Source organism: Megascapheus bottae, chromosome 1, assembly GCF_031878675.1.
Source record: "Megascapheus bottae isolate mThoBot1 chromosome 1, mThoBot2.hap1, whole genome shotgun sequence".
Lineage (NCBI taxonomy): Eukaryota > Metazoa > Chordata > Mammalia > Rodentia > Geomyidae > Megascapheus > Megascapheus bottae.
The window spans coordinates 23,889,208-23,916,047 of record NC_143509.1 but is presented as its reverse complement, the minus strand read 5'-3'; the positions used below and the strand labels follow the sequence as shown (position 1 = coordinate 23,916,047).

Here is a 26,840-nt window from a genome sequence, read left to right as displayed (position 1 = left end):
AAAAAAAAGTATACAACTGTAAGTTTATATTAGAAATATAAGTTGATTATCTACTAGTTGAAACCACATAGTACTCTTACCAAGCTGACAAGGGAAAAAAAGTACAAAGAAACCACATTTTCATTCATTTGGAAAATTAAGAATTTATGTACTAATATATAACCTCTTCTGGCTCTACAAATAAAAAGAATGTCTAATCTTCATGCAGATAAGATGTTCAGAAATCAATTACCAAAGCAAGCAACAAACAAAAGAAACCCTGCCCATAATCCACAGATGAACTCCTTAACCATGTCTACTCCTTAGCCGTCTTCGACGACTTCAGGATTTGCAGCTTTAGCTCTGTGATCATCATCTCTAACTTCTGTCTTGCCTCCCTCTCCTGTCGCAGTTCATCCTGGAGTTGCTGCCGGTCCGCCTCGGCGTGGTCCAGTCTCTGTCTCAGTTCTGCCAACTGTGTGATTTAAAAAACTGTCAGTTGTCACTGTTTCCTTTTCCCATTTTCCAATTACTTTTTACAAAATCAGCTATTTTGTGCATCTTACACAATCCCTGGAGTCCCCTACATCCAACATGACACTGGACTGAGGGGCTGCCTACCTCCAAAACACTGGCTGCTCTACTCACCTGACAGCCGGCTCCTGTGCACCGTCTCCACATGCAGAGCTACTGTCATTACTTATCACCAGCACTTCCAATAGAGCAGGCCAATCGTTTATCTTTGTTCATTTTACTTATAAGCCCACAGACTACATTAAAGCAATAAAATTTTAGCCAGGTGCTGGTGGCTCATGCCTATAATTCAAGGCCAACTGGTACAGAAAAGCCCACAAGACTTCTTAACAGAGAGTTACTCATGGTGGGATAAGCCTGTAATTCTGGGTTACAGTGGGAAATCCACATAAGCAGATCGTGTTCAATGAACAGGGGAGCAGAAAGTGAGACCCCATTTCAAACAATGCAAAAATCAGGGCTAGAGGTATGGCTCAGTAAGAGGGTCTGCCTACAAGAGAAAAATCTGAGTTCAAGCACCACTACTACTCCTCTAAATATCTGTGTGTACAAATTTTATATAACTTAGTTGTTTGTTGGTTTATCTATTTACTGACACATTCATTCATTGATTGAGTGCTGGGGAATTCAATCCAGGACTTTGTTGTGAATGCAAAGCAAGTGCTCTGCAAGCATTTATAGTTCCAGCCCAAAACAACAACATTTTATCTTTATAGAGAACTAGAGATCAGTAATTCAAGTAATTATCAATTATAGAAAATAAATGCTTAAAAAAGCCCAAAAATAATAAAACCAAAGAAAATTATATTTACCACAATTAGCTATTTTACAAACAACAATAACATAAAAAGAAACTAAAAATAGTTTCCATATCCATGTTGAAAGGGCATCAATATACAAACTGAATTATTCTTACCTGTGCTGCATACTCAGCCTCCTTGTCTTTTTCTAAATTTGAGTCACAGGTACATTTCTGCTTCATTACCTGCTCCAATTTCTTCTCTAAGTCTTTCTGCTCAACATAAAATTCCTCCATTCTTTGAGCATGTTCATTTTGCAAAGATTCAAGCTCTTTCTGCAAATTCTGCTGCTCTTCAGTGAGTTCCTTCATAACTTTTGAACTACTCAACATTTCTACTTCCTGTAATATAAAAATCATGACAGTTTTTAATTGATTTACTTCATATTAAAAACATCACTTCGTGTCTATGGCCATACCACCCTGAACACACCTGATCCCGTCTAAAAACATTACTTCAAGAAAAAAGTCAAAGAATATCTAACATCTGTAATATATTATTTCTCTATTGAAGCAATTATTAAAATTGTTGTCTCTGAAAATTTAAATGTCAGCCAGGTGGGCTCATGGCTATAATCTGAGCTACTCAGTAGACTGCCATATGAGGACTGTGGTTTGAAGCCAATTCAGGCAGAGAAGTCCATGAGAGGGGCGGGAGTTTGGCCTAGTGGTAGAGTGCTTGCCTAGCATGCATGAAGACCTGGGTTTGATTCCTCGGTACCACATACATAGAAAAAAGCTGGAAGTGGTGCTGTGGCTCAAGTGGTAGAGCTCTAGCCTTGAGAAAGCCCTAGGAGAGTGCTCAGGCTCTGACTTCAAGCCCCAGGACTGGCAAAAAAAAAAAAAAATTGAAAAGTCCATGAGACTCTTATCTCCAATTAAGCACCAGAAAAATGCAAGTAGAGCTGTGGCTCAAAATGATACCACGCTAGCCTTGAGCAGAAAAGCTCAGGGGCAGTACCCAGGCCCTGAATTCCAGCCCATGACCAACGAAATAAAAAATTACATGTCAAAAATGCTTACCAGTATAAAACAAAATAATCCTACGTACAGTTTTACCGTATCCTCTTGACTTTCTCACTAAAACTACTGTTTTGTTGGTGGTGATGGTCACAGGACTTTAGACAGAACATTAGATAGAAATTTTACCATCTGAAGCTGTTGCTTCTTTTGTAAAATTGAGTTCAGCTTCTCCTGTTGCTTTACATAAGTTCTCATTACTTCTTCCATGATGTTTCCCTTATCATCTTCGCAAGTAACATCTCTGATAGGAAGTGGAGCGGAGGCTACAGCATCATGTTTGCTTGTGTTTCTTACTAAGCTTCCAGTGGCAGCCTCAGATTTCTTCTTACTTGTAGAATTATTTGAGATCGATGGATCTTTGAGCATAAAAATAATCAAGTTAGTATGAGTAAGACCATTAAAAAGTCACTATAATAATCCATAAATGAAATCCAAGACAGTTCTATTTACAAATTAAGGAAAATAAAATACTCAAGACAATAGTGTCAGATGTTTATAATGATAACTACAAAACTAGTAAAGAAAGAATCTGCAAACCTAAATATATGGAAAGAACTGGCGTATTCATGGAATGCACACAGTAGGGGCAATACTGTAAAGAGGACAACACTTCCCAAACTGATCCATTATCCAACTCAATCTCTATCAAAAATCCTAATTCTGATATCTGCAGGGAACCTGACAGGCTTATTTTAAGATTCCTACAGAAATGTTATGAAATCCAAAATAGCTAAAACAATCTTACTGATACAATTTGAGGATTCATCATTTCCAATTTCAAAGCTGACTACAAAGCTACGAAATCAAGAAAATTAAGAAATAAAAATCACAAAACTTATATACTTCAAAGTTCACTATTAATAAAGTGAAAGACTGACACGTAACTCCTAGAACTCAAAAATAACATACAACCCAATTTAGTACTCAAAAAAAGAGACAAACCAAACCAGGCAAAGAATCTAAATTACACTTTCCTCAAAGAAAATACCTAGTAGCCAGGAAAACTTTTTTTTTTTAACTTTTTTTTTTTTTTTGCCAGTCCTGGGCTTGAGCTCAGGGCCTGAGCCCTGTCCTTGGACTTTCTCAAGGCTAGAGCTCTACCACTTGAGCTTTAGCACCACTCTGGCTTTTTTTTTTCTTTCCTATGTATGTGGTGCCGAGGAATTGAACCCGGGTCTTCGTGCTAGGCAAGCACTCTACCACTAGGCCAAACTCCTGGCCCCAACTTTTTTTTTTTTTAATGTTCAACATCGTCAGTCATTAGAGGATTTCAGATCAAAACCACGAAGTACAACATGGCAGTGTGATAGTCATGACACAAGTTACAAGTGTGGACAAAAAATATGCACACCTCAAAACCCTCCCAAACCACTGAAGAATGCAAAATGGTGCCGCCACTTTGGAGAGTATGAACACAGTTAATATATGACCCAGCAATTCCACCCTTTAATATGAAACTATATGTCCACCCTAAAACGTGTATTGAAGTGTTCATAGCAGCACCATTCATAAAAGTCAAAAAATAAAAGCAATACAAAATGCCCATCAACTGAAGAACAATAAACAAAATATGGCACATCCACATAATGAAATATTAAGCTACAAAAAGAAAAGTATAAACACATACGAAATAGGCTATAGGATTCTTTTTATAGAAAATGTCCAGAGTGGAAGTGATGCTGTGGCTCAAGGGGTAAGGCGGTATCCTTGAGCTGAAGAGCTCAGGGACAAAGGCCAGGCCCAGAGTTCAAGCTCCACAAACAACAAAAAAAGAAAAAAAAAAAGAAAGAAAGAAAATGTCCAGAGTAAGCAAGCTCATACACAGAAAACAGATTAAGGAACATGAGGAGTGATTACTAGAGGATTACAGCGTTTCTTTGGGGAGTGATGTAAATGTTCTCTAATTATATTGATAGCTATGAACTGTATACTTTTAAGTTTTATGGCATGTAAATTACATTCCCTTTTTTTTGGTCAGTCATGGGGCTTGAACTTTGGGCCTGGGCACTGTTCCTGAGCTCTTCAGCGCAAGGCTAGTAGGCTAGTGCTCTACCACTTGAGCCACAGCACTACTTCTGGTTTTCTGGTGGTTAATTCAAGATAAGAGTTCTCATGGACTTCTTCCCCAGGCTGGCTTTGAACTTTGATCTTCAGAAATCAGCCTCCTGCGTAGCTAGGATTACAGATATGAGCCACCAGTGCCCGGCCCAATTATTTTTTAAGTACAGAAATTCATTTGGAAAACAAAATACAATGCAAATATGACACAATGATGTATAATGAAGTACTGCTTATCATGTCTTAATCCAAAGGAAAATTGAATTGCAAAAAGTCAAACGTATATTAAGAAAATCAAGAATCTCAATTCCCTATAAAAATAGTTAAAATAAGAGGGCTGGGGGCTGGGAGTTTGGCCTAGGGGTAGCTTGCTTGCCTAGCATGCACGAAAACCTGGGTTCGATTCCTTGGTACCACATATATAGAAAAACCCGGAAGTGGTGCTGAGGCTCAAGTGGTAGAGCTCTAGCCTTGAGAAAGTCCAAGGACAGTGCTCAGGCCCTGAGCTCAAGCCAGGACTGGCAAAAAAAAAAAAAAATAGGCCCCCAAACCAGAAAGAATTTGGAAAAGAAATGGATTAAATGATGAACCTCCACAAGGAGACCTTCACTGGTTCCTTCCCACTCTGAGCCATAGGATTCCACAGGAAGAAAAAAAAAGGGGGGCTGGGAATGTGGCTTAGTGGTAGAGTACTTGCCTAGCATGCATAAAGCCCTGGGTTTGATTCCTCAGTACCACACAAACAGAAAAGGCCAAAAGTTGTGCTGTGGCTCAAGTGATAAGAGTGTTAGCCTTGAGCAAAAGAAGCTAAAGGACAGTGCCCAAGCCCTGAATTCAGTCCCATGACTGGCAAACAAAAAAAAAATTAGAATAACTAGTAGACTACTAACAAATTTATACATGCTAGGCACTAAGCAAAGCCAAACCATTTTTTGTTTTTTTTTGGTTTTGTTTACATTCCTGTCTGTTATGTGGACAGGTCTTGTTTGATCCACAACATTTACAAGGCAGAGTGAACAGGCAGATTTTTTTTTTCAGATGAATTCTAAACTTAAAACATCCACCTGATTCCCAGGGCACGCAATCCTTAATTCTGTGAAAACATTATCCTGAGTTCTACACCTATTTTTTTTTTTTTTTTTTTTTTTGCCAATCCTGGGCAAAAATACAGGGCCTGAGCACTGTCCCTGTATTTTCTCAAGGATAAGGCTCTACCACTTGAGCCACAGCACCACTTCTGGCTTTTTGCTATATACGTGGTACCGAGGAATCAAACCCGGGTCTTCGTGCATGCTAGGCAAGCACTCTACCACTAGGCCAAACTCCCGGCCCCTACACCTAAGTATTTTTACATATATTTTGTTTTTAAAACTGTTATTATAAAGTAATGTATAGAAGAGTTACAGTTATGTAAAAGTCAGGTAAAGTATACATTTCCTTTTGGACAATGTCACCGATATATTTCTTAAAATTAATAACATCTCAAGCCATAGTAAATTAAGCAAAATAAAAACCTATTGCAGAATTCTGGCCAAAAGAAGAAAAACACAAGAACCACTTTCAATGTGAAGCCATGTGACACAGTATTTCCGTGGCTGGAGCATTCTAGACAAGTGAAACAACCACAGTTCAAAGAACAAACAACTTCTTGGGGCTGGGTACGTGGCCTACTGATAAAAGTGCTTGCCTTGCATGCACTAAGCCCTGGGTTCAATTTCTCAGCACCACATAAACAGAAAAAGCCAGAAGTGGTGCTGTGGCTCCCTTGAGAAAGCCCAAGGACAGTGTTCAGGCCCTGGATTCAAGCCAGGACTGGCAAAACAAAAAAAGAAAATAGAATTAAAAAACTTCTTTTAAAAGACTATTAGATATCTAATTTTTAAAATATAACTTCTGAATACTTACCTAAGTGTTTATATAATTCTCTACTTGTTTTCAAATCCATTTTCTCCTGTTCTTCGAGTGAGACATCTGGATAGGACACTGTTTTTTGATGCTTACTACTGCTGTGAAGTTTCTCAGACTGTCTTGACATGGACTTAGTTGCTTCTGTCTTTGTGACCTCTTTAGATTGGGACACAGCAGAAGTGAGCGACACATTTGGGGCAACCACTTTATCACACATGTACAAGTAGTAGCTGAAAACAAAGTAAGGTAAATATTACATACTACATTTAGGTAAAAATAGGATACGTGATGTCTTTCTACAGTTAAACTCCTTTTTTTTTTTCATTTACCAAAAGGACAATCTAACAATTCACAAAATAAGAGTCCATAATAAAGGGGAAACTATTAGTCCCTTAGGAGACCAAATATGAAGAATTATTCTGCAAGTCATTTCTAAGCACTACAAGGACACTCAATGGAAAAGGAGTCTCTTCCTCTTCCCACAAACCCAGCTGAGAACTGAAGCATGAAGTGCTTTCCAGAGCTGTTTGTTTTGCAGCCAAGAAGGTCAAGTTTACTCTAGAAAGAGAACAGGGTAGATGCTACTTTGAGGACTAGTTTTTTGCCCCCCACAGGCCTCTAAAGGAGGAACACTTGTCTTTGTCACAGTTTGTTTAATCACCCACTACACTGCTCCGACCTAGCCCAAAGCAGGCCAGTAACAAGCTTCCAGGGTCCATGGTGGATAGCGCAGAAAGAAAACTGGTACTCTGGATGCTTCCTGGCTATTAGGCAGTTCTCATACATCAAATCCAACAAGGCAATCTTTTTAAAAAAACAATTAATACGTTCTACCTATAAAACAGTAAAAATGAACTGTACAAAATTAAGATTGAGTTTTGCTCAGTTTGCTCAAAGCTCACATAAAAGTACCTAGATTACCTGTAAGACTTGTGGAACAAATATGAGCTAAGTACTTAAACATGTAAAATATGAAATTATGTAATTAAAGCTTCATCCTCTCATATGTGTACAGGACATCTGTACTGTTCCTGTCAGGTTTCCATCTGAAACCTGAGTATTCGGCTATGAAAAAAAAAAAAAGCCTCCCTTAGTTTAATAGTGTCCAAAGGATTTACTTTGATACATGACTGATTTTTTTGCCAAAAATAAATAAGACTGACATTCTTCCCCATGCTTGGAGAGATCAGACTTACAGTAGCATATCTCATTGAAAATATGAAAATCTAGTGGTGAGATATGATTAATAAAGCTCCAAGTTTCATAGTTTTTAAAGTTTCACACCAAAATGGAAGAATTGTTTTGCTTCTTTTTCTGACACATGGAACTATAATCTCTGTACAACCATTTAACTAAATAAAAAACCTCATGTTTCACTTGAGGCAGAAAGGAAATGACCTACTTCTAGAAAAAATATACAAACTCTAGTAACGATTTTCTCACATATTCAGTCCAATTAACATTCTTTAGATTCTTTCAGTTTTTTCTAATAAAAGTAACTAAACATTTATAATTTCCTATGATGAAAAAGACAAGATATTAAATTCCTTGTTTGTGAATTTTCAAAGATAATATATTAATTAAGAAGAAACCTTAAAAACTAAACTCCTAAGGCCTGAACCCAACAACAAGCTATGAGATGAATCTATATCCACTCACCTGGGGTGTAAAAATGAATGTGTCTGAGGAACAGAGTCTCCTTCCTGTTTTATAACAGGATACCATGACTGTAATTCCATTCCTGGTGGTGTATCAGTCTGCAGAAAAAATGTGGAAAGGTAAGGCTTTTGAAGGCAAAATATGATTCTGATTTTATAGTTTCAAGGATCAAATCCAGGGTCTGGCCAAGCAAGTTCTCCACCACTAAAAGGCCATCTTCTTCTTTTTAAAATATTTTTAGATTTTTTAATTCCAGTTCTGGGCCTTGAACTCAAGCACCTGGATATGGTCCTTGAGCTTTTATGCTCAAGGCTAAAACTATACACTTGAACCACAGCTCTAGTTCTAGCATTTCTGGAGACTCATTAACTGGTAATGAGTCTCACAGACTTTCCTGCCAGGCTGGCTTCAAACTACGATCTTCAGATCTCAGCATCCTAAGTAGTTAGGATTACAAGTATGAGGCACGGGTGTCTGGTATAAAGGCCATCTTCTACTGAGCAGGGTATCCTTAGGATCATGTCTAATCATTTTGACTCAAGAGACTCATAGCACTGTCATGTCCCAAGTTTCTGTGTATATATTAACATAGGCTAAAGGAATAACCTCAACAAATTCCTCATTTTTTTAACTGTATTTTTTTTTTTGTCTTTTCTTTTTTGGTACTGGGAATCAAACCCAGGACGCTGTACTTGCTAAGCAAGCACTTTGCCACTGACCCCAAATTCCTCATTTTTATTTATTTTTATTTTTTTTGCCAGTCCTGGGCTTGAGCTCAGGGCCTGAGCACTGTTCTTGGTCTTTCTCAAGGCTAGAGCTCTACCACTTGAGCCTCACAACACCACTTCGGGCTTTTTTCTATGTATGTGGTACCGAGGAATTGAAACTGAATCTTTGTGCATGTTATGCAAGCACTCTACCACTAGGCCAAACTCCCGGCCCCAAATTCCTCATTTTTAATGGTAGTATTCTGAAAACATACTGTGTTGAGAAATTCTTATTCTTCCTACTATAATCAAGTACATGATATCCGATTCTCATAGTGTTTGTTAGAATACTAACTAGATGACCTTCTAGAGCAGTAAGTGCTTTGGCCACTTAACTCTGAAATCACTTTCTTAACAAGTATCAGTATCTTTTCAGAAACTTAAAAATCTTTAAATTTTAAGCACTGAAGCCATATACCTATAAACAAACAAAAAGGCAAAAGGAACTGGCAGGTTAATATACATTCACTTGCTGAGAATACCAACCACGCATGTGTGCACACACATACAAAGTAGCATCATAATCTCCATTTTATATATTTAAATAAAACCAAGGTTAGGAAATTGAAGCAAGAGGGGGGAAAAAATAACTTATGGCCACTAACATCTTCCTTACTTTCACTTGCTTTAGAACTCTGTTCTTCCTGCTAAGCGCCCACATGTACTTACAGTCATTACCCTACTCTTTCAGGAAAAGAATGCCTTGCTAAGAACAAGTGGAAGAGGAAAGAAGTTGCTGACAGGTGCCACAATGAATAGTAGAGACAGGTGAACAGACAGATCCAGTACAGTGAGCACTCTTACTTAAAGGCAGAGTAAGTCAAAAAGGAGAGCTGATGAGAATATGGTTCAAAGCCATCAAGGGTAGAAAAATCTGTGAGACTCATCTCCAATTAATCACCAAAGAAAAAAAAAGGCTAGAATTAGAGCTGGGGCTCAAATGGTAATAATGTGCTAGCATTATGCAAAAAAGAGCTCAGGGAGAGTAGCTGGGCCCAGAACCAGCACCAGGTGGAGAGAGGGAAGTGGGGGGGGGGGTGCCTATGGCTCATGCCTGTAATCATAGCTACTCAGGGACCTGAGATCTGAGGGTTGTGGCTCCAAACTAGCCAAGGCAGGAAAGGCCAGGGGATGCTTACCTCTAATTAACCAATGAAAAGTTACAAGTGGAGGTGTGGGTCAAGTGGTAGAGTGCAAAAAAAAAAAAACAAAACACCAAGCAAAAGCTTGAGTCCCTGAGTTCAAAGCCCAGAGAGGGAGAGGACAAGGGAGAGAGAGGGAAAGGGAGAAGGGTTGGGGGTTCGGGGGGAGGAAGGGCAGAGAGAGCTGGCTAGCTATTGCCTTTGAGAGCCTCCAAACCCTTCTTCACTTAGAGAGAGGGGGTGTGGGGGACGACAACAACATTCAACAATGACACAATATACGGGTGGGGGTAAGTATCAGTTAGTCAAGCACTTTCCTAGCCTGTATGAGGCCTTGGGTTTTTAATTGCCAGCACCACCAAAAAGGAACGAGAGGGGAGGGAGGTCCCAGTACTTCAGTATTCCAGTTCGGTGCCAGAGTCCGAACAGGGTAGGGAAGAAAAGGATGGTAAGCCGCGGTAATTAAAGCAAACTCAACTGTGAACAGTTCAGTCAAGGACATCTCGCTGATGGAAGAAAACAATGAGAGTAAAGAATCTCAGGACAGATCTGACCAAAGCCAAGTGTCCTCAACAAAAATGGCTGAAACAGACAGGAAGTAACTCCTGGTACAAACACAATTTGATCAAACAGGAGATGATTTAAAGCCAGTAAAATTCAGAAATAAAATTATGAGAATTTGTATTAGTAAGAGATCTAGATTTTGGCTAAGAATTATTGAGTAAGGAATCTGAAAATACTTCAAAAGGATTTGACTATTCCAGTAAAAGTCTAGACTATATGTAAATAAATGCTTTTAAATGCTGATCAAATATTCTGATCACAGTTCTGATCATTAGGTCAGAATTGTGAATAAGGACAAATTCAGCAGCTTATGTATAAAACCAATCGCTTGTTTTCTCTGCCTACAGCTCAGTTCTAGTAGTAAATTATAAAGGGAACGGACTTCTGGCAACAAATACTAAATGGTAGCAGTAAATGTTAGCTAACAGCCTAACAACGAGATAAAATATAAACACAAAAACTACCTCAAAAAGCAAGAAAATCTGAGACCTCTGAAACAGTCCAGGCAAATAATTTATTTGTCTCAATTGTCCCATACTTCTAGACAGAGTATAATAATTGGTATTTAAGTCTTGAATCAATACGATGTAGTTAAATTACGTTTTGTACGCCATTTAGATTAACTCATTAAAAATGTTTGTTTAATGCAGCAGTGGTAACTCACTAGACCCTATAGGTGGAGACAGGAGAGAATGAGGGGAGGAGTGGCATTGTTTAAAAAGCAATGTACTCAATACCTGACTTATGTATTACCCTTTATAATAACGATATAAAAATTAAACATTTTTAAATGTTTATTTTAAAAATCTTGGTACCTAGGCATGGATGGATCATGCCTATAATCCTAGCTCCTCAAGAGGTTCAGATCTGAGGATCACAGTTCCAAGTCAGCCCAGAAAAGGAAAGTCTATGAAACTCTTATTCCAATTAGCCACCAAAAAGCCAGAAGTGGAGCTGTAACTCAAGTGGTAGAGCCTTACCCTTGAGCAAAAAAGCTCAGGGACAGCACCCAGGGCCTGAGATCAAACCCCAGGACCAGCACACAAAAACATAAAACTAAAAAATTAAATAAATCTTGGTGCTTTTGAGCCAGAGACCTGGTTCAGCATTAGAGCACTTGTCCTGAGGTTCCCAACCCTAGTACCATTTAAATAAAAAACAGAAAAAAACCTTAGTGTGTTAAAAACACGAGCTTAATTGGTAGAATTTTATATTCCAATAATCATCTACAGTAGAACGGTATTAATAAGGCATGTGTAAGTTATTCTAACAAATTTACAACATCAAAGATTATCTTGAATTCAATGACACTTCTTTGTTAGAGAACAAAGTGTCTTTTTTTTTTTTTGCTAGTCCTGGGGCTTGAACTCACGGTCTGAGCACTGTCCTAGGCTTTCTCAAGGCTAGAGCTCTACCACTTGAGCCACAGCACCATTTCCAGCTTTTTCCTATCTATGTATGTGGTACAGAGGAATTGAACCCGGGTCATCATGCATGGCAAGCACTCTGCCACTAGGCCAAGCTCCTGGCCCCAGCCACACCTCCACTTGTAACTTCATTGGATAAGCATCCCCTGGCCTTTCTGTCTTGGCTAGTTTTGAGCCACAGCTTTCAGATATCAGTTTCCTGTGTGCCTTTTTAAATCAGTTTTATAACAGAAACAATTCTAGACATATTGCTCAATAAGCCCTTTTCAGTAACCTAGGAGCAATGCTCACACCTATAATCCTAGTCACTCAGGGGGCTGAGGTAGAGAGGATTCCAGTTAAAAGGCCAGTCCAGACAGAAAGTCACCCAGCTCCCATCTCAATCAATAAAAACCTGGGCACAGGCTGCACATCGGTTATCCCAGCAATACAGGGGGATAAAAATAGGAAGATCACAGCCCAGGTCTGCCGAGCTAAAAAGTGAGATCCTACCAGCTAGTCTATCAATTCCCTTAATAATCTTACAAATGTAGCCCCTAGCCAATGTCTGAATTCCAGCCTACAATTGAAAGCAATCTGAGGTTAAAATTATATATATACAAGCCAGGCACAGCTCACACCTATAATCTTAGCTACTCAGGAGGCTGAGATCTGAGGATCTCGGTTCAAAGTCTGTCCAGGTACTAACAAGTCCTGAGACTCATACCTTCAATTAATCACCGGAAAACCTGCAGTGGTGCTGAGGCTCAAGTGGAAGGGTGGTAGCTTTGAGCTGAAGAGCTTAGGGCTCAGGGACAGCACCCAGGCCAAGGTATAGGGTGGTAGCCTTGAGCTGAAGAGCTTAGGGTCAACACCCAGGCCCAGAGTTCAAGTCCCACAACTGACAAAAAAAAAAAAATATGTGTGTGTCTATGTGATAAGTTTCTCCGTTTTTGGTATTATCAGTATGTACTACTATACTTATCACCCAGTAGAGACTCAATCATTTATTGAGTGAATTTTGAAGGACAGTGTGGCTAGTTAATTTGTAGAGTAGACTTTAGTAATTTTTAGGGGAGAGAAGGGTATCTCAGTGGTAGAGCCTTGGCCTAGTATGTGCAAGGTCTTGGATTAAACCACCCCTAGGCACAATCAATTATACACACACACAAAGACAAGGTTACTAGCTACTATGAAATCACAATCACTAGCTTCTGTAAAATGCACAAGACAATCTTTCACATTTACTACCTTTCTCTTCCATGAAGCACCTAGAAAATCTCTACGCTGCTGGGCGAGGTGGCTCAAGTCTGTAATCCTAGCTACACAGGAGGCTGAGATCTGAGGATTAAGGTTCAAAGCTAGCCCGGGAACAAAAGGACTCTGACTCTTATCTCCAATTAACCTCTAGAAAAAGGGGGAGAAAGTGGGGCTTGGCTCAAAGGTAGGGCAGTAGCCTTGAGCTGGAAGAGCTCGGAGACAGAGCCCAAGGATGAGTTCAAGCCTCATGACCCCCCCTCAAAAAAAAAAAAAAGAAAAGAAAGTCTGTAGGCTGCCTTATCAGATATACACATTAAATAATACAGGTGATGGGAAAATGCACACAGCACTAACAGTGATACTGTGTTGCATGTTAATTTTACTTAATATACTATGGGAAGCCATAAACACATTTGTTACAAATTATCCTAACTGCATGTTAAAAACAATTAAGAAAGCACATATTATACAACAAAACATTCACAGACATGCCAGATTTTCTCATCTACTCTGCATTTGTGCTGACATACAAATTAGGTTTTCAGAAAAAAAAATAATTAAAAGGCATAGCAGTAATACTACTGATCAGAAATACAAATTAGATAACAAGTTATGAGCATCTTTTGTCTTACCTTTCAACATCAGAAAATTCATCTTTTTACATGTTTAAACATTAAAATACAGTGTATTACTAAGCAAAGTGTATCATTTGATAGGCTGGAACCTCAGCATTTTAAATGCTTTTGTTGTTCATTTTCCCCACCATTATCTTACCCCAAATGAACAGATGGCAGCTCCACACACACAAGCAACATTTCAGATGTAATATTTCATTCCAAAGGTTCTTTTTCTAAACACCAAACTATATGTATAAAAGCAAAATTTAAACAACCCCAATATGCACAGAAAGTTTGTTGTTGTTGTTGTTCGTTTGTTGTTGGTTGTCTGGCTTGAACTCTGGGCCTGGGTGCTGTCCCTAAGCTTTTCAGCTCAAGGCTGTACCGCCCTACCCACTTCCAATTTTCTGGTGGTTAACTGGAGATAAGAGTCTCACAGGGGGGCCGGGAGTTTGGCCTAGTGGTTAAAGTGCTTGCCTAGCATGCATGAAGACCCAGGTTCGATTCCTTGGTACCACATACATAGAAAAGAGCCAGAAGTGGTGCTGAGGCTCAAGTGACAGAGCTGTAGCCTTGAGAAAGTCCAAGGACAGTGCTCAGGCCCTGAGCTCAAGCCCAGGACTGGCCAAAAAAAAAAAAAAAAGAGTCTCACAGGGGTCGGGAGTCTGGCCTAGTGGTAGAGTGCTTGCTTAGCATGCACAAAGACCCGGGTTCGATTCCTCGGTACCACATACATAGAAAAAAGCCGGAAATGATGCTGAGGCTCAAGTGGTAGAGCTCTAGCCTTGAAAAAGTCCAAGGACAGTGCTCAGGCCCTGACCTCAAGCCCAGGACTGGCAAAACAAAAAAGAGTCTCACAGTATTTAGTGCCCAGGCTGACTCTGAACCGTGATCCTCAGATCTCAGCCTCCTGATTACAGGTGTGAGCCCACCGCACCCACAGAATATTAATTTTTAACAAGTAAAAATAAGAATGTTCTACTGACGTTTCTCTAAATCCTGCACATCAACTATAGCTACTTATGCACATTATCCTTTGATAATGAAAAATTTTAATAAAGAACTATTGTGTCTAGATAACACACAGTTATTAGTCTTAAAACACAATGACAAATAGCTGAGGGTTTAACTTCATTTTAAAAAGTCATTTTTGTCAGTACTTTTTAAACACTAAAATAAATCCACCCACTCATCATTATTCTTATACAAATATCCAATTTAAAAAAAACTTTCTAAGTCCTAGACTAACATTCAATAAACTTTGCTTTCAAGTGACATTCTAGTTTGTAGCTACACCACATGTTATGATTTTCAAGTCCTAAGAAACTGAGGATAGCTCAAAATACTACAGAACTTCTAAAATCCCAACAAAAATCAACATTTAAAACTATTTTTATGGGCCAGGAGCACGGCCTAATGGTAGAGTGCTTGCCTAGCGTGCCTGAAACCCTGGATTCAATTCGTCAATATCACATACACAGGAAAAGCCGGAAGTGATGCTGTGGCTCAAGTGGTAGAGTGCTGGCCTTGAGAAAGCCCAAGGACAGGGCCCAGGCCCTGAGTTCAAGCCCAGGACTGGCCAAAAAAAAAAAAAAACACACACACACACACTATTTTTTAAAAGCATAAATTTAAAAGTTCTATAAATGATTACAATTCCTTTTTGTGGGGCAGGGACTTAAAAGTTTAAATTATGGGCCTTGCACCAACTTAGCTTGCATGTTTGTGTTCTATCATTTGAGTCAACATTCCTAGCCCAGCTTTTTTGCTGGTTATTTTAGAAATGCAACCTACCAGACTTTTCTGCCTGGGCTGGCTTCAAACTACGATTCTCCAGATGTCAGCCTCCTGACCGGCTGGATTACAGGAAGAAGACACTGATGCTCAACTAAAAAAATCATTTTAAATTGTTGTGCTCAAAACAAATAGTTTGGTAGTTTAACAGTCTATCTTCCTAATGATTATACAAGGGATATATAATATATACTAAGTTCCTATTGTTTTGGGGCTAGCCCCAAATAAATCATTGGCAATCTTATTAAACACATCAGAAGATATTTAACTAGAAAATAACTCCGTAAGTATTAAGTGACTATTCCAATCATGGTCTTTTTACCATCTACAATGCTAAGATGTTCAAGGGGTCAAATGATTTTAGAAGTACATAAAACATCCACCGAACAGCTGCTAACAACTCTTATTGAAAGAAACCAAATCCCTCAGTAGATCTCAAGTTTCCTTAATAGTGCCAACATGTTGTGAATGAAATGTCTCCACAACTGCAATGAATAGTGTGTCGAGGTAACAAATCACTGCTTAGGAGATTTTTTAAGGCTAAGTCTTAAGGCTCCCTTTATTGTTATCATTAGAATTAACTAGCTGAATACAAAGCTGAGACAACAGGTTATCAAGGCTGGATCTTCAGAAATCACAGAAATGCTTGCTGTTCCACCGTCTGAAAGATCATGGTCATCTCCTACCTCACTAAGCCAATATTAGGCTAAAGTGCTAAACTATGTTCTTAGGCAAAGCAAGGCTCAAGCTTTAGAGAAAGCATAAAAGTCTTATTGAAAACCCTTCTGGCAAAGTGTGTTGTAGCACTCTACTCATAACTTGAAGGAACTGATAAAAATCCTAACTCCTGGGCCAGGAGTTTGGCCTAGTGGTAGAGTGCTTGCCTAGCATGTACGAAGACCAGGGTTTAATTCCACATACATAGAAAAAGGTCAGAAGTGGTGCGGTGGCTCAAGTGGGAGAGTTCTAGCCTTGAGAATGGCCAAGGACTGTGCTCAGGCCCAGAGTTCAAGCCCCAGTACTGGCAAAAAATAATAACAATAATCCTAACTCCTGGTACTTTTCAAAATTAAAAATAAATTGTACTGCAACTCTTTAGTGTTCATTGTACTTAATATTAAAATTATGTGGCCATGTGGCTGCTTTAGGGAACTGGGGGAGGGTATATTTTGTTTCGTTTTATTTTTGTACTGTGAGGGCTTTTAGCATAGAAGCATGCTACCACTAGCTATCTAGATATGTAGAAAATTTACATTTTTACAGACTATTTGTCAGAATGTTTGATGTATAGAAATCTAAGGCTTTACTTCTCCATTTCATTTTAGAAATTTTTTTAGATTATGGTCTTTAAATAATGTAAGGTATATATATTTTAAACTATATAATACTGGCCGGGAGTTTGGCCTAGTGGTAGAGTGCTTGCCTAGCATGCACGAAGACCCGGGTTCGATTCCTCGGTACTACATACATAGAAAAACAGCTAGAAGTGGTGCTGAGGCTCAAGTGGTAGAGTGCTAAGCCTTGAGAAAATCCAAGGACAGTGCTCAGGCCCTGAGCCCAAGCCCAGGACTGGCAAAAATAAATAAATAAATAAACTATATAATACTTTATATATACTTTATTACATTATATACTTTATATATATATGATCATGAGACTATATATAATATTCGTGTTCAGCTATTTCATGCTGATGACCAATTAAGTTGATTTAATGACCATCCTGATCCTCTCAAGTCATAAGAGATAAAGTCCTAAATAGAATTAAAAATGCCTCAAATTGGCATTCACTGCATATAATAAATTAACTTTTCTCCAACATATTTTGAATGTTCCTCTGTACTACTCTAAGAAGAACTGACAAAACCATCTCTGAAATCATTTTCTGTAAACCCCTGATCAGAAAGGCTATGTGGATGATTTTATATGTGTATACATTTATATGTGTGTATTCCCACATACTCACATACATACACATACACACATGCGCACGCACACTTAGACCAAAGAGATAATTTCTTACAATTTTTTTTTTTTGCCAGTCCTGGGCCTCAGCACTGTCCTTGGACTTTCTGAAGGCTAGAGCTCTACCACTTGAGCCTCAGCACCACTTCCAGCTTTTTTCTATGTATGTGGTACCGAGGAATCGAACCCGGGTCTTCATGCATGCTAGGCAAGCACTCTGCCACTAGGCCAAATTCCCAGCCCAATTTCTTAAAATTTTTAACCTAAGTCTTTGCTTTTTTGTGTGCTGGTACCAGGGCTTGAACTCAGGATCTTGGGCTCTGGCTCAGCCTTTTCTTCTGTCACTGGGCACTTCATTACTATGAGCTCTACCAGTTGAGCCACACTTCCAGTCCAATTTTTTTACTGGCTAACTGGAGATAAATGTCACAGACTTTTCTCCCCAGGCTACTTTTAAACCAGGATCTTCAGATCTCAGCCTCTTGAGAAGCTAGTAGTAACAGGAGTGAGCCACCAGATTGTTTTGTGTGTGTGGCAGTAACTGGGGCTTGAACTCACTACGCTTTGTAGACAACCAACTCTATCTTCTTTAGGTTTATACCAAGAAACATGTCTTCTAGCCTAAAGTACCAGAGGAGGAATTTTTATACTATTATAACTCCAATGACCTCTGCAGAAACAAATGGAAATATGAAACTAAATGAAACGGTTAATATGTTTTCAGAGGGCAATCCATGCCTGTCATCTCAGCTACTCAGGACATGCAGGTGGGGAGGACTGTGGTACAAGGACAATCAGAAAAGTATTAGTAAGACTCTAATCTCAACAAAAAAAGATGTGCATGGTGGGGTAGGCCTGTCAGACCAGCTTCACAGGCAGCAGAAGGACGACTGCATTCTAGGCCCACACCGGCAAAAAACAAAAACTTAAGACCACAATCTGCAAAATAACTAAAGCCAAAGAAAAGGCGGGGGGTGGGGGGGGGGAGGTTTGGCCTGGGGCTGAGGCTGAAGTGATATGAGCAACTGATCAGCAAGTACAAGGGTCTGAGTTCAAACTCAGGTACTGCCATCACATGCACCCAGAGAAAAAAAATTTAAGTTGATTATCTTTAGAACATCTATTTGCATGAGATGACCTATATTTTCCCCTAATATAGAATAAAAACTATACTATTTTATCTAAAACCAACTAGAATGTTACACGTTTTAGTTTTGGTATACTAATAAATGGATTAAAATGGATTGCCATAACTGGGCACGGGTGGCTCACACCTGTAATCGTACTCAGGAGGCTGAGATCTAAGGATCGCTATTCAAAGACAGCTCAGACAGAAAAGTCTATAACACTCTTATCTTCAAATGACCACCAGAAAACCTAAAGTAGCACTGTGGCTCAAAGTGATAGACTGCTAACCTTCAACAATAGAGCTCAGGGACAGCATCCAGACCCATAGGTTTAAGTCCAGTCATATGCTCTAACAGTAAAGAATCACCTATAATGTGTTTATCTACTATTCCCTTGACCTTGGCCAAAATCAACTAACTATAAATGGTCTCTTCTAATGTACTTGAAAATAATCTTAAGTAAATATCACCCTTCAAATGTACAAATGATATTCACTTTGCAACCTTTTTCATAAACAAAAATTTATATGATCTAGTTTGATTTAGCTGAATACTCACTGTAGATGTGAAAAATAATTGGGAATACAATTGTTTTGCCTATTTGTATGTTTTTAAATACAATAATAATTTCCTGGTTTGAAAAAATGCACAAACACAGGACCGGGAGTTTGGCCTAGTGGCAGAGTGCTTGCCTAGAATGCACAAAGACCCAGGTTCAATTCCTCAGTAACACACATATAGAAGTCAGAAATGGTCCTGTGGCTCAAGTGGTAGAACACTAGCCTTGAGGAAAGCCCAAGGACAGTGCTTAGGCCCTGAATTCAAGCCCCAGGACTGGCCCCCCCCCAAAAAAAAATGCACAAACAGCTCAAATCAAAGTCATCGGGGCAAACTTAGGCAGGTCTAAGATCATGTATATTTCTTATAACCTGAGTAACAGAAAACAGCCCTGCCAGCCCCCATCCAGGACTGTGGTAAAGTAGATGTGTTATTTCAGCCCTCCTCCCCATCTACAGTGCTTTTTTCTGATGGGCCAAGCTGGCTGAGACAGCATCCAACCCAAGCACTCATGGCCACGCTGCCCTCCTATCCAAATACCATAGCTAGAGGGAAAATCAATGAAGAATAAACAAGTGCTCAGGATCAAACCCCATTTGTCTGAGAACTGGACACCTCCTGGAAGGGGTGGCCAAATACCCTCTTTCCACTGAAGCTGGAGAGTCCAGTTCAAGCTTCCCCTTGTTCCATGAATTGGGTCAAGTGTCTGAGGTGGGTCAGGTGCTATACCTTATGCTTGTAATGCCAGCCACTCCAGAAATCAAGGGACAGAGGTTCAAGGCCAGCCTCAGCAAAAACTCAGAAAGATCTCCCCCACCCCCAGCTCAATCAATTATAAGGTAGGCAGAGTGCTATGCACTTGTCATCCTAGATATACAGGAAGCAAATGGAAAAGGAAAACAGTCCAATGTGACAAAAGTAAAAAAAGCAAGATCCAGCCAGGTATCAGTGTCTCATGCCTGTAATCCTAGTTACTCAGGATGCTGAGATCTGAGAATCTTGGTTCCAAGCAATCCTGGGCAAGAAAAATCCTTGAGACTCTTACCTTCAATCAAGTAACAAAAAGCTGGAAGTGGAACTATAGCTCCAGGGATAGAGTGCTAGTCTCAAGCAAACAAAGCTCAGAGATAGTGCCCAAGTCCAGAGTTCAAGCCTCAGGACCAGAAAGGGAGGGGGCGGGAGGGAGAGAAACAAAAGCAAAAGCAAAAGCAAGATTGTATCTTGAGTTACAAGGGCAAAAGGACTAGAGTGTGGCTTTCTCCACACTTGCTACAGCACCTGCCTAAAAGTTAACATTCTTCCAAATATAGTTTCTGCTACTTCCATTACTTCAGGAAAATGACTGGGCTTCATGTCAGAGAGGTGCACTGATCAGTAAATTTCTCCATTATATAAGCAAATCCCCTGTCAGAAGGAAATAATCTCACATGCTTTCCTCACAGATCTTCAAAAACTACCTCACAAATGTTTTCAGGAATAAACATAAGATATGCAGTGACATTTTTCAAAGAAAAATCACTCAGATATTCATTAATCACAAATTAAAAATTATTTTCTTAAAAGATCTAATTGTTACAGTTTTTAAAATTCTGCTAATTTCTTCAACTCACATAAAATTAGAAGCAATATCAAAAAATATCTGGGTACTGGTGGTTCATATCTGTATTCCTAGCTACTCAGGAGGCTGAGATGTGAGAATTGAGGTTTGAGGCCAAGCTAGGCAGGAACGTCTGTAACACTCCTATCTCTAATAAACCACTCAGAAAAAGCTGGAAGATGTGCTGTGGTTCACTTGAGAACCCACCCCCGAGAAAAAGAATCTCAGGGACCCTCCGTGCCCTGAGTTTAAGCCCCAAAACCAGCACAAAATAAAACTATAGCATATCTTCACCAGAAAAAAAAAAAATGAAGGGGAAAGAAAAACATTTTGCCAAAATAAAAAATGTATTTATATTAATATATACTGGGATGGTACATGGGCACAATCGAAGTGAAGAATGGTTTTGTTTTTGCCAGTCCTGGGGCTTGAATTCAGGACATGGGCACTGTCCTTGAGCTTTCTCAAGGCTAGAGCTCTACTACTTGAGCCACAGCACCACTTTCAGCTTTTTCTGTGTATGTGGTACCAAGGAATTTAACCCAAGTCTTCATGAATGCTAGGCAAGCACTCTACCACTAAACCACACTCCTGGCCCAAGGAATGATTTTAATTAACCAAATGTTAACACCTTCAAGTAAATTTATCACTATCTTTTTCCTTGTTGTCATTAGCCCATTTTTTTTTTTCACACAAATACAGTACAAGAATGGTCAAGGAGGGCTGGGAGTTTGGCCTAGTGGTAGAGTGCTTGCCTAGCATGCATGAAGACCCGGGTTTGATTCCTCGGTACCCCACATACATAGCAAAAAGCCAGAAGTCGTGTTGAGGCTCAAGTGGTAGAGTGCTAGCCTTGAGAAAGTCCAAGGGCAGTGCTCAAGCCCTGAGCCCAAGCCCAGGACTGGCAAAAAAAAAAAGAATGGTCAAGGTAGTTTATCCCAAAAATGCCTGAAATAATGAATATTAGAGTGAGAGTATCTGGCAAATAATACAGTTACCCATGTCTTTTTGAGGGCTGAATCGCCCAGTTAGCCTGGGGAACAAGATAGAAATACTGAAAGGGGCAGTCCACATTCAGAGCTGTTTTTTTTTTTTTTTTTTTTTTTGCCAGTCCTGGGTCTTGAACTCAGGGCCTGTGCACTGTTCTTGGGCTTTCTTTTTTTTTTTTTTTTTTTTTGCCAGTCCTGGGCTTGAGCTCAGGGCCTGAGCACTGTCCTTGGACTTTCTCAAGGCTAGAGCTCTACCACTTGAGCCTCAGCACCACTTCTGGCTTTTTCTAAGTATGTGGTACCAAGGAATCGAACCCGGGTCTTTGTGCATGCTAGGCAAGCACTTTAACCACTAGGCCAAACTCCCAGCCCTCTTGGGCTTTCTTAAGGCTAGAGCTCTACCACTTGAATCCTAGCACCACTTCCAGCTTTTTCTATGTATGTGGTACCGAGGAATCAAACCCAGGTCTTCATGCATGCTAGGCAAGCACTCTTACCACTAGGCCAAACTCCCAGCCCCTTGCGGCTGTTTTAGCATCTTGAGAAGGAACTTTGGCCCTGCACAAGTACAGATGTAAGCATGTTTCCTACTGTGGTGTACTGGCTTACAGTCAATCCCACTTTAAAGACAGCTAATGACTGTCTGAAGAACATAAACTTATCTAGTAGCCACTGGCAAGAAATTTCAAGGACTAACCTTTTGGAAAGCAAACAGTCAACTCTGCTAAGTTAATTTACAATAACTTGCCTTTACTGAGCTTCAGAAGCAAACCACTCACTGCCTTAAAAACTACGCTAGCCAGGTGCAGTGGCTCACATCTGTAATTCTAGCTACTCAGGCGGCTGAGATCTGAGGATCACAGTTCAAAGCAAGCCTGGGCACTAAAGACCGTGAGACTCTTATCTCCAATTAACCACTAGAAAACTGGAAGTGGTGTTGTGGTTCAAAGGGTAGGGTGGTAGCTTTGAGCTAAAGAGCTCAATGACAGTGCCCAGGCCCAGAGTTCAAGCCCCATGATGGACAAAAAAAAAAAAAAAAAAAAAAAAGCCTCTAAATTTCCCTCACCACCTTCGCTCATCAAGTATGAAACCCCTAACCTTAAATTCTAGCATAAACCCTGACTTTGTGTGAATGCTCTGCAATCACTTATTGGATATACTGCATTTTTTTCCTGTAGACAGGAAATAACAGTATTATTTCAAAGATCAAAACTAATAGTGAAGAAACAAAAAAAATTTTGGTTAGTCATGGGGCTTGGTGGTTAATTGGAGATGTCTCATAGACGTTCATTCCCCCCTGCTGGCTTTGAACTGTGATCTTCAAGATCTTATAGCCTCCTCAGTAGCTAGGAGTACAGGCATGAGCCACAGGAGCCCAGCTAGTGAAGAAATTTTACAGTTCTTAAAACACAGACATTCTTCTCCTGTAAGATTTAAATAAAATTGTATTTGTGAAACAGCTAAAAAACAATGCTTAACTCATTTTAAACAGATTGTACTAGTTACTATTACTTAATATCTATTTTAAATCAAGAAGGAAAATACATAAAATAACTAGATAGAACCAAATAGTTAATTCAAATTTCATCTATTTCTTAGGCATCCAAAGTCTTAATCAGAATTAAGAGACCAGCTTATCCTACCAGATAATGTAGGAGAAAGAATATTAAGATCCCTTAGCTGATACGATTTTTAGACTTTATTAATCTAAAATAAAATTTATTCTACTCGTATCATAATTATGACTGGTGCTTACTTTCAAAATTATTTTTGATTCCTGGAATGACAGATTCTTCCAGCTAAACATGCCCCATTTCTTTTCACTATGATCAAGCCTGACCATCAAAGCACAAAAGCATTGGAGTCATAGGTGTGCCTTGAGCCTGCCACCAAAACTGTTTTGGCTAGCCATTGCAACATTTGCAGATGGAGATAACACCATAGTGCAAATTACCTTGAATCCTAGAAAAAACAATATATTCAGTCATCAAGAAGCAGAATATGGGCCGGGAGTTTGGCCTAGTGGTAGAGTGCTTGCCTCATGCATGAAGACCAGGGTTCAGTTCCTTGGTCCCACATACATAGAAAAAAGCCAGAAGTGGTGCTGAGGCTCAAGTGGTAGAGCTCTAGCCTTGAAAAAGTCCAAGGACAGTGCTCAGGCCCTGAGCTCAAGCCCAGGACTGGCAAAAAAAAAAAAAAAAAGAAGCAGGATATGCCAAAGAGTACCAAAGTTCCAATTCCTTCACTTCTTGTCTATATGAAAGTCACTTTGCCTGACTCCACACTTAAAATCCTACGAAAGCAGGAAGCTGAGATCTGATGATACAGGTTCAAAGCCAGCCTGGCAAAAAAGTTGTGAGACTCTTATCTCGAATTATCCACAAAAAAAGCTGAAAATGCAACAGTGGCTGAAGTGGTACAGCACCAGACTTGAGCAGAAAAGCCAAGTGAGACCTCACAGACCTGAAATGAAGCCCTCTCCCCCATACACTTGGTCTCTGGCTTCATTCTTTTTACCTGAAAAATGGCAACAACCCTAACTCTCTGCTACGTGGGAACTCAAGTGAGAAAACACTGAAAACTACGTTATAGCCTAAAAATTGCAATACAAACATAACATTGATAAGGTTCTCGTTGCATAAGGAGTTTTTTTGTTTGTCATTCCTGGGCCTTAAACTCAGGACCTGAGCAGTGTTGTTGGGCTTTCCTCAAGGCTAGAGCTCTACCACCTGAGCCACAGCACTATTTCTGGCTTTTTCTATATATGTGGTACCAAGGAATTGAACCCAGGGCTTCATTCATGCTAGGTAAGCACTCTACCACTAGGCCACACTCCTGGCCCACGAGTTTCTTAAAAGTTATAAAAAATCTGAATTTAAAAGTAAACCATTACCCACTACCCCAAATTACTATTTTTAAAAACTTGCCTTAGATTGACTTCTCTTTCCATTTCTTAGGCTAAACTTCTCCTTCATTTCTTCTAAGATTATCTTCAGTTTCTTCTCCTCAGGTGTCCCTAAGTATTTTGGGTTCACATGCAGGTAACAATGCCATTTGGCTGATTCAAAGCCCCAGTGGCAAGTTCTTTTATCAGGTGACCTGTGTGAATGCATCACAAATGTCTGGGGTGCAAACATTCCACAACACTCCAGACACTGAATGCAGGGAGCATCAGGCTGAACATAAAACTGAGGTGCAAACAGACCCTGACATTTGCCCAAGCACTCATGCTCCACTTCAAAGGCACTGCCAGTTTCCTTTAACTGGGCCAATGAGTTTTTAGCAGGAAGTATGCTACCATTTTGAGGAAAAGTCCGTGGCCTCAATAAAGCATTACACAGTCTTTGTGCATCAGTTAATGTGATCAGCCCACAGGAAGGGGCATTGAATGGAAGTATTCCCAGGACCTTTAAGATATGAAGCTGATCTGAAGTACACCTGGAACAATAGATGTATAACTCATCACACACTGTATTTATTTGCTGAAGTGAAAACTCTCGGAGAACAGAATTTAAGACTTGGGGCAAACAGAGTCTCTTTTCTCCTCCAACTTGAAAACAAGAAATTGACTCCCCCTCCAGAACAGTCTGGGTAAGCTCTGTGGAGCTGTCAGAAGGAATGAGTAGTGGGCCAGGAAGAACCTGAGGGGATGGCAGAGGCAGAAATACAGTAGGTGACATGCTTTCTTGGGAATAGCGAGCGGAAAATGCTGCTGGTCCACCCAAAGAGCTCTGGCTACTTAAGTGGAATTGTGCCAGCGTGTGTTTCAGACTGGGGTTCAGATGTAAAGGTTCCGACAAGGCGTCTCGCTTGCCATGCTCATCAGTCTCCATCGGTGCATCCCCATAGTCATCCATGTGCTCCATCTTCACCGCTGGCACCTTGTTCACCATCTTCCCATTTGCATGAATGTCTGTCATCATTTTTTTCACTGGAGGGCTGCCATCATCTCCCATCCTGCTCAGTTTTTTATTTGAGCCCGGAACCAAAGTGAAACTGGTCTGTAGATTTTCCATTGTCACGTTAATTGGGTTAAATGATCAAATCTGAGGTTTGCATTTGCATTTTGTTGCTTACAGAGAAGCAATAGTGTGAAAGAATACTTATGATTTACTCACAGGAAATTTTAATTGCCAAGGAGAAATTTTCCTGATAAGATTTTGCAACTTGGCATTGGTTCTGCCTATCCTCTAGCACAAGGTCATTGCAAATCCTATAAAATTCCTCATTTTGCTTGTAATACAGAACAGAACCATAAGCAGAGATCTAAAAAAAGCTTTTGTTTTCTTGATTTATTCAAATATCTGTTAAAGTTACCAATTTCTTGATTCAAGATGTCCAGGTTTGATTAAATAATTGTGTTTAGTGGTTGTTTTTAAGCAATGCATGTGGAAAATGTAAGCTATTACTGTGTCACAAAACCTAGGCCCAAACACAAGTCAAAATGATGTAATCAATTTTAGTTTTTGCCACCAGGGACACCAAAAAAGGAGAAGGAAAGTATCTCCACTAAAAATGATGGACTGTTGGGTCTGTGCTGACAAACTGAAGACTTGTATAAACCTCCACGTCAGTTAAGAACCGCTTCTGACTCCCTTTGAACTTCTATAATTAAAAACTAAGATAAAGAAAATTTGCCCAGTTATCTTCGGAGATTAGTTCATTCTTCTTTTAATCTGGAAGAAGAGAGAGGGGATGGAGGAGAGTTATAGATGAGTTTGTTCCTGAGACCATAGGGTCAGTTTCAAACCAGTTCCTTAATCTGAGTTCACTTTACCAAACATGAGTTCTTTACCTTCAGTGATTTAACTTACATACCAGTTAACCAGTTACATAGAAAAGCAATCGGGTGAGTAAAGGGAGCAATATATTCCTCAAAAAGAGGAAGACTTCACAGATTCAGAGATAGAACATTAAACCATCTTGTTTCCAAAACTCTGTCCAGAGGTTTTATCAGCTATACCACCTTAATAATTTTTTCATCTACATACCTCTCCAACTTCATCTGTTTTTTTAAAGCCCACCAGTTTAACCAACCCCCCTCCAAAAAAAAAAAACATACAAGTTAACATAGCTACCATATGTAACTAATTT

General features: G+C 39.6%; 1 protein-coding gene across 1 annotated transcript; it reads right to left on the bottom strand.

Annotated features, from left to right (window-relative positions):
• Skil (SKI like proto-oncogene) lies at nt 1-26,547 on the bottom strand. The gene is made up of 6 exons (XM_090338705.1): nt 24,674-26,547; nt 7,961-8,058; nt 6,299-6,531; nt 2,462-2,691; nt 1,430-1,654; nt 1-454 (listed from the first exon to the last, which is right to left on the bottom strand). Exons 1-6 carry the CDS (start codon nt 25,760-25,762, stop codon nt 296-298), a joined length of 2,034 nt encoding a protein of 677 aa, XP_090194831.1. The 5' UTR covers nt 25,763-26,547; the 3' UTR covers nt 1-295.
• Between the last annotated feature and the right edge of the window lie 293 nt (nt 26,548-26,840).